This window comes from Notolepis coatsorum (genome assembly GCF_963971535.1).
Source record: "Notolepis coatsorum genome assembly, chromosome: 19".
NCBI lineage: Eukaryota > Metazoa > Chordata > Actinopteri > Aulopiformes > Paralepididae > Notolepis > Notolepis coatsorum.
This window is the reverse complement of record NC_140183.1, coordinates 61,511,044-61,525,546: the sequence shown is the minus strand read 5'-3', so window position 1 is coordinate 61,525,546 and position 14,503 is coordinate 61,511,044. Positions and strand designations below refer to the sequence as shown.

Sequence of the window (14,503 nt, the reverse complement as noted above, 5' to 3'; positions counted from 1 at the left end):
TTTAGCGTTTCTCTGATTGGCCAATACGCCCATGTGACCACGGCAGCGCGAGAGAGCGGCAGCGCGGAAATAGGCTGTCTATTGCCATTCTCTAAGTCAAACTCTAACCTTAACCAGCTCCTTAACAGCGCCTAAACTTAACCCTTCTAACCTTAAGCAACTCCGAAACAATGCCTAACCTTAACCAACTCCGAAACAATGCCTAAACTTAACCGGCGAAATGAATGCACGTTAAAAAATATTGCCATTCTCTAAGTCAAACTCTAACCTTAACCAGCTCCTTAACAGCGCCTAAACTTAACCCTTCTAACCTTAAGCAACTCCGAAACAATGCCTAAAGTTATGCCTAAACTTAACGGCGAAAGAATGCGAATGCACGTTAAAAAAAAAAAAAAAAAAAAAAAAAATGAAGGGAATCGAACTAGCCAGCAACGAGCCGTAGGATCCACAGCGATGCAGCTTTGCCAATTGAGCTATTTCTGGATACTGAATAAGGGGCGGTTACTGGCATATAATGAGCTCCGCTCTGCCGCTACGTTCCGCTGCTGCCGCGTCGCCGCGGGGGCGTGGCTAGACGCAAGTTGGGCGTGGTTAGACACAAGTTGGTTGCCTTTAATATTTAGGCGTACGGGAGAGATGAAATACCCACAGCGAACCTGCAAAGCCGCAAGTTGTCATCGTTTTAACCTTTAAAGTTGTTTATAAACCTATCCCTAACCCTAACCGTAACCTTAGCCACACCCACTACCAACAAATTGATAGTGGGAATGTCCACATTGTCTTACTTGTCGTGGGTTTGCAGTGGGCATTTAGTACACATGTACAGTATGTGTGGGTGTTTGTGTCTGGAGTTTGTCCATGTTTAATTGGACTGCATTTATATAGCGCTTTTATCAAAAGTACTTTATAATTCGTGCTTCATGTGGAGGCAACCATGCAAGGTGCCAACCTGCTCATCAGGATCAGTTAGGGGTTAAGTTTCTTGCTCAAGGACACTTCGACACGCAGCCGGGAGGAGCCGGAATCGAACCGGGAACCTTCAGATTACCAGACGAACGCGCTACCTCCTGAGCCACTATCGTGTTGTTTGTAAATCATTGCTTTATGTCTGTGTATACATGGACATCTGTGTGTGTGTGTGTGTGTGCATGTGTGTGTGCGTGTAACAGCCCAGACACACCAGCCGTGCTCGAAGGCGGTGCTTCACTTTCGCTCCCATGTTAACAGACTCACGACTGGCGGGCTGGAAGCGATCGTTTTCGCTTTGGTTGGATTCAGAGGCATGAGCCACGCGCATTTACACAGAAATACACTCAATATCTGCATTATTACCACACATATAGATGTTGTTCAACCAGCTAATGTGTCTGTATCTTTCCCAATACAAATAAACCATATTACTATACTTTTTCAGGAGTACAGTCACACTGATCATCATTCTAAAATGAATTCTAACATTCTAATTAATTATATAATAAGTGGTTATAGATGCAAAATGGACAATAGAACACTGGAACTGGAAATCTTAAAAAAATCTTCAAACGGGGACTGACTTCGCAATAGACTAGGGCTAGGCATTTACAGCTGTTCCAATGTAAATGTGCCTTCCTCCGTGCACTTTCGCCCCCTCTGAAGTCGGACTCGGTGTGCCCGGCAACGCGCGCGTTCTCGCTGGTGTGTCTGCTAGCATGTGTGTGTTCCATGCATGAGCTTATACTGGGGGGGGGGGGGTGGATTGCGATCGGTCCATCAGGGCAAACATGGCATCAGAGAGCCATTTTGGCTCCAGCTGTGAGCATGCCCACTCTGCATGTGGCAGGTGAAGGGCTCGCCTGGCTGCTGAGAGACATCTCCCAGCGGGCGGGCAAATTACCTCTAATTGCTCCTGATTGGCTCCTGTTGACTCCTGATTAGGAGTGACGGTCTGATTAGCATGCTAACGGTGAGCGGGCCGTCGCTAACGATCTATAACATACTCGTTTGCCAAACAATGCTGCCGCCACCAATGTTCCCTCTAATTTCTTTTCCGGTCTGAGCAAACACTCAAACCTCCTGAGCAGACATCAGCAACTACTGAGCAACATGAGTCACAGTGGCGGCTCGCCACCGGGAGCGCTAGGGCGCCGCCCCACCTGTTAAATCAGAGAAGAAGAAAAAAAAACTTTTTTGTTTTTTGTTTTATAGCCCTATAAATAATATAAACATGTTTAAAATGAATAATATTTACTCATTTTAAGTATGTTTGTGTTTCCAATGCACAATATAATGTTAATATATAAAATAAAAAATACTCGTTTTCCTGAACAGGAAGTGACTCAATCCTGCTCATTTCTCCTGCCGCATTTCTCCTCTAGCCGTATTTCTCGGCCCGGGCTAGACGCAATAGCGCTCTGAGTGCGCGTCACTGTTTGATCGCTGTATCCGTCGCAGCCAATCAGTGCGTAACGCGTTGTGCGTTGAAATATGACTATTATGTTGGAACCCGGGCGCGTTTTGAAGCGGTCTAGGCACTCTTTCAAAGTTGGTTACGGTTAGAGTTTGTCTTAGAGCATGGCGATAGAACGCCAGGTAGTTTGCAGTCTGTTCGACGCGGAAATGGACAAAGAAATCAAGTACTGTCTTGTTGTGTGGTGCTAACAGCTGAGCTAACACTTGGCTAACAAGCTATATGGCGGATGCAGTCTGGACAGTGGTCTGGATATACATCATCAACAGCGGATTATACACTTTATCAAGCCCACCACGTTTCAATTAAACAAAGTGAGTTTATGCTGTTGCTGTTGTGTTGTTGTTAGCTCACACAGTACTTGTTGGCTAACAAGAAGCTATATATGGATGCAGTGTGGAGGGACAATCGGACAATGGACATCAACAACACAGTCTGGACAATGGACGGAGTGGATATACTTTATCAAGCCCTTCTGCCTGCTGTCAATTTAACAACAAGGTAGATTTGCTCTCTCTCTCTCTCTCTCTCTCTCTCTCTCTCTCTCTCTCTCTCTCTCTCTCTCTCTCTCTCTCTCTCTCTCTCTCTCTAACGTGATTCTTTCTCTCTCTCTCTAACGTGATTCTCTCTCTCTCTCAGCCACTCAGCTAACGCTTCTCTAGCCACTCAGCTAACGCTTCTCTCTCTCTCTCTCTCTGCGTGTGTTTGGAGACGGAGCGAGTTTGTTTCTAACTTTTATATTTATATATTGTGTTTCAAGTTGTGAATTAGACTGTACTTTATTTGACTGGTTGTGTGTAGCTTGGTCAGCTGAAGGCTGCCAGTGACATGCCAATGCGTGGTACATATGTTTGCAAAATGTTTGGTATAGCGCCCTCTAGCGCCCTCCCATGGAAATAATGTAGCAGCCGCCACTGATGAGTCACCTGCCGATTAACCGAATAGTTGATAAGCGGCAGTTTGTAAAAAATCTGATCATCTTCATTTCCCTCAATGTCTAACATAAAAATCTATACATTTTGCTGATACACAGAAATAATACAAAAAGACATATTATATTCCTTAATCAAATATTTATTTGACCATTGATTGACGATACAGAGCAAAGTCCTCCCTCCCTCTCTCGCTCTTCTCTCTCCCCCTCTCTCTCTTTCTCTTTTTCTCTCTCCCTCCCTCCCTTTCTCCCTCTATCCCTCTCTCTCTAAACCTCTCACCTTCCCTTCTGCTTCATTCCTCCTTTCTCTGTTAGTCAGATACACATCAGAAAAAAGTAACTTGTTTCCAGACTAGTGTTGTCACGATACTGGAATTTCTAACTTAGATACGATACCTTGAAAAGTATCGATATTCTATACCATTTTCGATACCACAGGGGGAAATGTTAAATCTTAAAATGTAAAAAGAAATGAGATAAATATATATATATTATATATATAACTAAATTTAGCTTTTGTTGCTGGTCGATTCTCCTCAGTTTCACTCTTGTACTATAAGAGAAGATAAATATAAAATGTTTAAAACCCTTTGTTTATCTTTAGAAATAAAAATAACTAAATGATCTAATCTTAGAAATTAAGTAAAGTTAATAGTACTGCGTGTTACAGTAAGCATAACAGATTGATTGATTGAAAATTGTATTAACAGATTGCAGAATGGGTACAATACAGTCGGCTCAATACACACAATTGTTAAGGGGATGCAGACCAGATAAAGACTTTCGTCTTGTTTACATCAGGGTCCCCCATTTTCAATTCATCATAACATATGACATACATGACATACAGATAGACAGTATTCAGTATACCTTCACACTCTATTATCTTATGCAACTCATATTCACTCCACAAACTGAAATATACATACATTGTTGAGTGAACAGCCTGTTTCTTGAAGTTAGACTCTCCTCTAAATTGTAACCCCCCTCTCTATAACAGAATTTTTGGATGTTACCCGGGAGTGAATTGTTTCCTGCTTTAAACATGATTTGTGCAGTCTTAAATTCAGCCAGGTCCCAGAGTTTCATGGCATGTGATTTAAAAAATAGTGTGTTTGTGTGTTCCAGATATCCTACCTTATTGATAATCAAATCAAAATCAAATGTATTTGTAAGGCCCGACAACACACGTTAATGTCCCTTCAGGTCCATGTCCCTTCAGGCTATGGATTTGCGGTGTTTTCCAGCTTATACAAAAAATATATATATTATTTTGGAATATTGCAACTATACTACACAAAAACGTGAGTACACAAGTTCAACTCATGTTCAGCCCTATGTTACTCATTAGCACTAAAAGTGATTTTTCTTTATTGTGTACGAAACTTCAGAATGTTATCTTTAAAAAGAGACCAGGCTTATGCATGTGCTATAAGCATAAAGTATAAAGATAAGCTTTGCAAAAAAAGTATGCAGTCCTCAAGTTCAAGTAAAATAAATTGCCACTTTTCTGGGTGCATGTTATGTGGTTAAATTTGGGATATTGCAACCACTGCAGAAAAATGTGAGTACACAAGTTCACGTTCAACTCAAGTTCAGACCTATATGCTACTCTATTTCATTAGCACTAAAAGTGATTTTCCTTTTTTGCATTAGTAACTTCAGAATGTTATCTTTCAAAAGAGACCAGGCTTATGCATGTGCTATAAGCATAATGTATAAAGATAAGCTTTGCAAAAAAAGTATGCAGTCCTCAAGTTCAAGTATAAAAGAAAATTTACGCTTTTCTGGGTGCATGTTTCCAAGCATATGTTAAAACATCTTTGAGTAAACTTTGAGTAGAGATTCAAGATTCAAGAGGTTTATTCATCACATACAGTACAGTACACAAGACATAGTGAAATGAAGGTGGCCATGCCCGCTTCGATTGTGCAAAGTATCATTAAGTATCTTGAGGCTGGGGCCAGCATGTCCTCTTTTTCGGAAATCAAAATATGGTCACCCTAGACTAAGTTGTAACCTGACATCCCTTGACCGGACGCTGGCCGAGTGTTGTTGTTCGCCGGTATGTGTTGGCGGTTCTCACCTGGCTTGCCGGTGGACAGGATGTTCTTGGGGATGGAGACCCGGTCCTCGGAGCTGCGGGCCCAGTCCACCATGCCTCTCCAGCCCTTCATGGGGAAGCTGATGTCGGAGCTGCCCGCCACAGGACGCTTGTGGATGCTCAACACTATAATGCAGATAGATAGATAGATAGATAGATAGTTAGATAGATAGATAGATAGATAGATAGATAGATAGATAGATAGATAGATAGATAGACAGACAGACAGACAGACAGACAGACAGACAGACAGACAGACAGACAGACAGACAGACAGACAGACAGACAGACAGACAGACAGACAGACAGACAGACAGACAGACAGACAGACAGACAGACAGACAGACAGACAGACAGATAGATAGATAGATAGATAGATAGATAGATAGATAGATAGATAGATAGATAGATAGATAGATAGATAGATAGATAGATAGATAGATAGATAGATAGATAGATAGATAGATAGATAGATAGATAGATAGATAGATAGATAGATAGATAGAGAGGTAGATAGAGAGAATGAGAGAGAGAGAGAAAGATGGATAATGCTGACATCTCTTACATGTTATAGATTTAATTTTTTCCAACACTTTTCTCTATACCCTCAACATACTTTGTTGTGTTTAGACTAACTGCCCCCCCCCCCCCCCCTGCGGGGAAACCCTGCATATATCGGTATCGGTTGATATCGGTATTGGAAATTAAGAGCTGGACAATATTGGTATATCGGATATCGATAAAAAAGCCAATATCGAACATCCCTAGTTTAAAACCAATGCTAATAGGGAACCTGCAAACGTTAATGAGGCAATCTGTAAACTGTGTCTGATGGAGGAAGTGCACCACGCGGGACCGGAGAGGAGCTCACAGGACAGACTCCAGGTCAGCAGATCACCACGCGGGACTGGAGAATAGCTCACAGGACAGACTCCAGGTCAGCAGATCACCACGCGGGACTGGAGAATAGCTCACAGGACAGACTCCAGATCAGCAGATCACCACGCGGGACCGGAGAGGAGCTCACAGGACAGACTCCAGATCAGCAGATCACCACACGGGACCGGAGAGGAGCTCACAGGACAGACTCCAGATCAGCAGATCACCACACGGGACCGGAGAATAGCTCACAGGACAGACTCCAGGTCAGCAGATCACCACGCGGGACCGGAGAATAGCTCACAGGACAGACTCCAGATCAGCAGATCACCACGCGGGACCGGAGAGGAGCTCACAGGACAGACTCCAGATCAGCAGATCACCACACAGGACCGGAGAATAGCTCACAGGACAGACTCCAGTTCAGCAGATCACCACGCGGGACCGGAGAGGAGCTCACAGGACAGACTCCAGATCAGCAGATCACCACGCGGGACCGGAGAATAGCTCACAGGACAGACTCCAGATCAGAAACAGTGAGGGCTAGATCCACAAAGAATGGATTACACGGTGCTAATTGCACCCTTACTTACAATTCATTATTAGCTAACCTACACTGGCTCCGGTAACATTTAGAATTTATTTCAAGGTCCTCCTCCTTATATACAAAGCACTAAATGGAACAGGACAAAGTTACATTGAAGGTTCCAAGCCACAGTCTAAGGAAAATCGGGGATGCAGCCTTTGCAAACTATGCACCAAAGTTATGGAACATACTACCTATGGACATTAGGGAAGCTAGATCTCTTAATATTTTTAAAAATAAGCTAAAAACGTACCTCTTCATCGTAGCCTTCTAATACACTCCGCTGTTGATTGTACTGTAGCACTATTTTACTCTGTCCATTCTATTGCATAATTTTACTATCTATTCTATTCTACTATTTTATTGCACTGTATTATTTCAAGTTCAAGTTTCAAGTTTCTTTATTAGTTGTCATACAGAAATACAGAATACTTTTGTATGAAATGCTTCTTTCTGTTTTGCTGAAATAGATAATTATAAAATAAAATAAGTATAGTAGTAGTATAGTATAGTATAGTATAAAATAGAAAGTCAAATACGTAAACCAGTGTAAACAAAACAAAAATGTTCAATATACATATATACACTATACAATATACACTATACAATGCAGAGTAGAGTTACAATACAATATAAATGGGATGAGGTAGCTTGTGGTGCCACCTTGTGGTGGTAAGGTGCAAGGCTTGGCTGTGTGCAATGAGGTATGAGTAGTGCAATCTTTTGCTAATATAAAGTGTCTAAAGTGTGTAAAGTGGGCACTGTGCACTGTCTGTTGGTGCTACAGTGAGTTGTTTATTTAGAGTGAGTGTGTACGTGTGGATGTGTGTGCTGTGAGTGTGTTATGATGGTTTGTTACATAGTGTTATTGTCATTGTCATTGAGCATTGAGCATCCTGATGGCCTGGGGATAGAAGCTCCTTCTGAGTCTCTCTGTGCTTGCCATGAAACTCCGGTATCGCTTGCCTGACCGCAGCAGTTCAAAGAGGCAGTTGTTTGGGCGTCTTTTATTATTCTCTTAGCCTTACTCTTACAACGCTTGTTGTAAATGTCTTGGAGAGATCTTACTCTGTCTATTGCTTTTTATTACAGGTTCAAAACTGTCAGGTATTAAACTGTGTGGGTATCAAACAAGAGATCTGTTAATAAAATGTTCATTCAATCAATCACAGCGCAGGTGATTGATTAAATGAAAATTGTATTAACAGATTGCAGAATGGGTACAATACGGTACAGCTCAATACACACAATTGTTAAGGGCAGTGGTGCAGTCGTAATATCAGAACTGCCTGGACGCCACGTGCATGCGCATACATGTTCCCTCGCGGTCGCACAGAACAGATGATTATTATGCATAAATAGTAGGAAACATGTTTGTATAGGAAATTACTAGTTTTAGTTTAGTTTTTGTAAATATTGCCTTGAAATAAAGAGGCTGAAAAAGGTAGCAGGATGTAGCCTTCAATATAAAGAAATTATATTGTCAACAGATATGGTTGAAAAACAAACAATGTTTTAAATGTAATTGTAGATACAATATTGTAGTTACAATTTCTTTAATTGAATTAACTTAAACTAGAAAAGTAAATACAAACTAAATTAACAATGTAACTTACAGTTTATAGAAGGACCGTTTCCTTCTGAAGCACAACTTAAGAAATGTCTCATCCTTCCAGTCGGGACCATTTGTCCCATAGTGAGAGCTCCACAGATCAACCCCCACCCACAGGGCTTGTATTTTGGTTTGGCTCTTCTCGTTCTTTATTATGTTATTGGTATCCTATTATTATGCAAAGTCTAGGTGATAGATAAGTGCCGGGTAGTGTAGTTGAAGACACCTGACGACCTGCGCTATTGTTATAAGACGGTGGGTACTTAGTACTGAGTGGAGCGCATTTTTGTGTGCGCGCGCGTGCACATCCGTGCGCGATTGCGTGCACTTCTGCTCAGCGAACTGCTAGGACGGCGCATCACTGGTTAAGGGGATGCAGACCAGAGAAAGACTTTCGTCTTGTTTACATCAGGGTCCCCCATTTTCAATTCATAATGAATTGTAAGTAAGGGTGAAATTAGCACCGTGCAATCCATTCTTTGTGGATCTAGCCCTGAGTGTTTGTGCACAATGCACTGGAACCCTGTGAGACCCTTGGTTGCAAAATTACAACATCACTTTTAGCTTTTAGCTACTTAAAAGAAAGTCTATAAATGTTTATTTTTAATTTCTTGATCACATTTACATAGTCAATGGGTCCTGTTGTTCAGCCTCACAATGCTATTGGATAGTAATGTGTTTATAGGTCCCACATTCTGGCCTCTGAAGTTGTCAATTTAATTTGGGCTGTACAGGGTTTTAAGAGGGACTGTGAAGTTCAAAGTAAGGGAACGATTAGATAAGATATTCCTTTATTGATCCCCTTGGGGGAAATGCAGGCATCATAGCAGCATGGGAGAGGGGAGGTATAGGTATGGGCAGGGTAATAGTAGAAAGACATAAATACAGGCCATATAATTATAGTACAGTAGAACAGTTAAAATAGGCAGTGTAAACAATATAATACAATAAACATTAGAATCAAAATAATATGCTATGAGTGAGTAAAGTACACAGTATACGCAGGTGCAGTATACATAAGGTACCCTAACTGGCGTGATACATTACGTTGTAGTCTGTGCAGGTTAGGTGGTAAGAGTCAGACACACTCAGTGATCAGACATTCCTAGAAGTTCTCGAGTTCTGCTGCCGTTAGTTCTCCGGCTGTTGGCACAATCTGTTCTCAATTCTGGTTTATTGCTCAATTCAGATTTTGTATTCATGTTATTTAAAAAATGTGGGCAATATCAGATTCCAGTGTGAACTGGTCATGCTCCTGAACTGGTCGGCAGAATGAGGTTTTGCTTGTACAGAATTATCACCCGAATACTATGGTAAACACCTCACTGTCCCTCCACTGACCACCTCCATCACAGCTGTGTTCCATGTTTCTATCAGGTTTGTATTCCAGAGTGACTCCAGCCAGCGCAGAATTGTGATGAATGTCAATCTAGAGGGAGGTCATTTTTTATTTAACCTTTGTATAACCAGGCAGGTTAATTAAGAACAAATTCTTATTTACAATGATGGCCTGGCGCATACATTTCAAGGTCGCATTGCAAGAAATCAGACTCGTATCTGATTCAGGACCATAATGAAAGTAGCCCAAATCAGAATTGAAAAGATCAGATTCCATGTGATTGGTGCTGTTCACACTGAGTCACATATGAGCAAAGACCACTTTCGTCCGCAGTGTGAACGTAGCCTAAGGCTGCAGCAACATTGAACTGCAATGAACGGTAACCAGAGGTGCGTTGCTCATGGGACTGGGGTTGCACGCTGTGCAACCGGCTCTGTGAGCAGAAGCACGTGCACGCACATGCACGGATGTGCACGCGCGTGCACACAGGAATGCGCTGCACTCGACTGATGCGCCAACTCACTAAGTACTACTTTGCATAACAATAGCGCCGGTCGTCAGGTGTGTTCAAATACGTTCTCAGATACATTCACACAAAACTTGTGAATGAAATATGTTACATTACATTCATAGAGGCAATTAGGCACTGTGTTTACTCTGTGCTTATGCGAGGGAACATTTATGCGCATGCGCGGGAGCGCGCGCACACGCCCGGGAGCGCGCGTGCACGTGGCGTCATTAAAACAGCATGCAACCAGCTTTGATATCAGGAACGCAACACTGACGGTAACACAGGCGTTGTCTTGAGTTTATTGTGAAGCCCAAATCAAAAAGACATTAGCAACTTCAGAGGCCAGAGGGTGGGACCTATAAACACATTTACCATCCAATAGCATTGTGAGGCTGAACAACAGGACCCATTGACTATGTGAATGTGCTTAATTTTTTTTTTTTTAATAGCTAAAAGCTAAAAGTGATGATGTAATTTTGCAACCGAGGGACTTACAGGGTTGGTGCTGTAAGTGGTATTTTTTTGTAAAAATAAGCTCTAGATTCTGACAGCCATCACTGATATAGAGTGTTTGGTCAGTAACATGGGTCCCTCCGCTCTGCAGTAAACAGAAAATAAATGTCCTGTTATACTTTATCCAATCAGGAGAGAGAACCATATAGTTGCGACCCCCTCTGCGTGCCCCCCTGTCTCCGGAGGTCTCGTAGTGGTGACCGGAGTGCCGGACGTCCCGCGATGATGTCGGGGAGTTCGCGACCCTCTCTGCGCCGCCCCCTATCTCCCTGTCTCCGGCTGTCCCTGAGCAATGACCGGAGTGTTGAATGTCCCGTGATTAAGACGGGGAGGACGCGACCCTCTCTGCGCCGCCCCTGTGCCTCAAATAGATTCGCTATCAGCTCTATCTTCAATCTTTCAAAATGTTCAGTTGCTATCGCTATCAGCTCTATCTTTAATCTTTCAAAATGTTCAGTTGCTATTGCATGCACTCATCTGTGTTTCACGACACACTTGAGTGCATGCTTACCAACTGTCCATCTGCAACACTACTATCACCGACATCTAAGAAGGGAGATCCCCCCTTGAATGGCCCTTCTAAGGTTTCTCTTCTCCACACTGCCTGTGGAGCATTTTTACCTATTGTTAGGTTTTAGTGAGTTTTTCCTTACCTTCGCGTGAGGTATGTCTGGGAGTGCTTGCATTCTTTCATTTATTTGCATTTATTTTAAATTTGTTGGACCTTATGGTGTCCTTGTTCTGTTCTTGACTTATTGTTATCTTTTCTTCTTGACTTGTTTAAAGAAGACCTGTACGGCCCATGGGGACATTAACGTGTGTTGTTGGGCCTTATAAATAAATTTGATTTGATTTGATTTACAACAGAGTCCATTCAATTGGCTACACAGATAATCATAATATTCCCATAAATCATATCCTTCTATTGGAAATAATAATAATAATAATAATAATAATAATGGGCGGCTAGGTGGTGTAGTGGGCAAGGCACTCGCCACCAATGTGGAGACGCTGGGTTCGCGTGTTCGAATCCAGCTCTCCACATTGTTTTCAGTTTAGCTGGTCGTCCGCAGTAATACACATTGGCCGTATTACGGGGAGGGAAACTGAAGGGTGGGGATCGGGCGTTGTGAACAAGCGACTCCTACAAGTCGGTTGGTGCGCCTGCGCAGTAGAATCAGGAAGTGTCGGGGGCAGTGTGAGCCTCCCACGCATTACTCCTCGACACTGAGAGATCGAGCTGCGCAGGTGAAAAGATGCGACTGCTGTTACCTCAAGTACCGGAGGGGACTTGTGCTATGTATGACTTAGTCCACATTGCAGCCGGCTTGTGGGAGGCAAGAAACAGCGTTCGTGACAGGGGAGGGTTGAATTGGATGATACGAAATTGGGATGGGAGAAAATATAGAAAATGGGAGAAAAAGTGGATAAAAAAAATAAAAATAAATAATAATAATAATAATAATAATAATAATAATAATAATAATAATAATAACAATAATAATAATAATAATAATAATAATAATAATAATAATAATAATAATAATAATAATAATAATCTATAACAAAAACACTCATATGACCTTTACACCGGCCCCTAATTGTGCCTACACAATTATAAAACAAATAACATGGTCAGGTGAGTGTTCATTATAGCTGGCCATTCTTCTTTGAAAGTCCATATTTCAGTCTCCTGGACATTCCTCGTCACAAAATAACAAATCTTCAAGTTGATCCACAATCCACTCCACTCCAGAGTTTGCCATGGTGGTGCCTTGGAATGATGATGTGAATCAAACACCACTCATGTTCTTTCCACTTTCTTTCTTTCTTTCTTTCTTTTATGATACACCCTGTGATGGGGTATGTACCAGACACGGCCATCTTTCCTTGGTTCTTGAAGAGGTACCTTCTCTGTGGTCTTAGATATTCCATCCTCTTTCCTCTTCAATCTTACAGTCTTCTCTCTGCTCTTAGATCTTCCTGTCTTCTTTTGCAGGCTCATGGCTCGTTGTGTCGCCACCTGTCTGTACTCTGCATGGTACCCTTCATCCTTCCTGAGCTTCTTTTGCAGGTGCATGGCTCGTGTCGCCACCTGTCTGTTGTTGGGCGTCATCACATCTCCTTTTCGAAAGGAGAGTGGCAAGTTATACTGACCATCTTTTAAGTTTATCGAACTGTTGGTGATGGCTTTGGGTCTTCTTGTCACATCCATGCGTTGATGTTCAGTGGACCATAGACCGCCCATCCCAAGAGTGACCTTACGGCATATGGTCCGTCATCCTGGCTGTTCACGATCTGCCGAGGCTCCATGGCTCTCTGAGTATTGACTCCAATCAGAAGTTCCACATCTGCGTCAATGTAAGTGATGTGAACATCCTTCAGGTAGGGCAATTTTTTCAGTTCCTCTTGAGTAAGGATGTTTTCTTTTGACACTGGGATTGCTGGTTGAGTGTATAGCGTAGGCAGTGCAATAAATGTGTCGTCATTGATGTTGCCTACCTCCAGGCCTGAGATCTCATATGCTGGGACATGTTTCTCTTGTGCCATTGTTTTAAGGATAATTGATGTTTTCTGGCCCTTAGCATTTAGCTTCCTCATGAGGCTCTCTGTGCAAAAGGATGCCGAGCTGCCATGGTCCAAGAAGGCATATGTCGTTACATACCTACTTCCGTCAGCCTGTTTCACCTTAACTGGCACGATGGGTAAAGCACAGTCCTTACCGGCCCCATTATCTTTACCGAGCCTCACCAAAGCACTACCCACAGTCTTATCGGTTAGGGATGCTGTCCTCTCCTGTTGAGGTGATTTCACCTTCCATTGATTTGTAGACCGACTGTTCCTTTTTGCTCGTCTGGTCCTTCCTTGTCATCTGTTTCTATGTGTAGCAGAGTCAGGTGTTTTTTCTGGCAATGCTGACAACTCATCCGCTGGCTACAGTTCCTACTGAGATGTCCCTTGGTGAGACACCCAAAACAAAATCCATTCACCTTTAAGAACTCTATTTTGTCCAGATGTTTCTGAGCTCTTATCCTCCTGCAGGCTTCAAGTAAATGATCGCCTGCACAGTACAAACAAGGATTTCTAAAAGCTTCAGAGCCATCTGCCTTGGATCCTACATTACTGACGGTTGACTGTATGTTTGTGGCCGGTGTCACTGTCGTGACGAAGCTGCTTCTCTCCTTAACCAGTGCAGCCGCTGTTCCTGCTCTTGTTTGCCATCCAGAGGCTGAAGTCTTGAGGTACCTTGGGGCAGCTCTGTCAGGACTGTAATCCTGAATATTGCCCCACAATGGGTCTGAGGCGATTTTGGCTTGTTTCTCCAGATAAGCCACAAGATCCTTGAATTTGGCTCTTTGCCCAGTGCGCGCCTGGATGTCGTAGGCCGTTGACCTTCACCTTTCTCTGATCCTAAAGGGTATCTTGGATAAGATCAGTCTCAGGTTAGATGGATTGTCCAGCTCATCCATATAGTGAAGCTCCTGCATTGCATTACTGCATCCTCTCAGGTAGAGTGCGTAGGCACGCAAAGCTTGACTATCCTCCGGTTTGATGCTGGACCAGTCCAAGGCCTTCTTT

At 42.7% G+C, this 14,503-nt stretch overlaps 1 protein-coding gene across 1 annotated transcript in view; it reads right to left on the bottom strand.

The window, feature by feature from the left end:
* Positions 1 to 14,503, bottom strand: part of adgrb1a (adhesion G protein-coupled receptor B1a) — a gene marked incomplete at its 5' end in the record, with an annotated part of 169,377 nt that overhangs the window by 108,264 nt on the left and 46,610 nt on the right. Inside the window, 2 exons of the mRNA XM_084336668.1 lie at positions 3,661 to 3,688; positions 5,467 to 5,610. Coding sequence (XP_084192794.1) covers positions 3,661 to 3,688; positions 5,467 to 5,610 — 172 coding nt within the window. The remainder of the gene's footprint in view (positions 1 to 3,660; positions 3,689 to 5,466; positions 5,611 to 14,503) is intronic.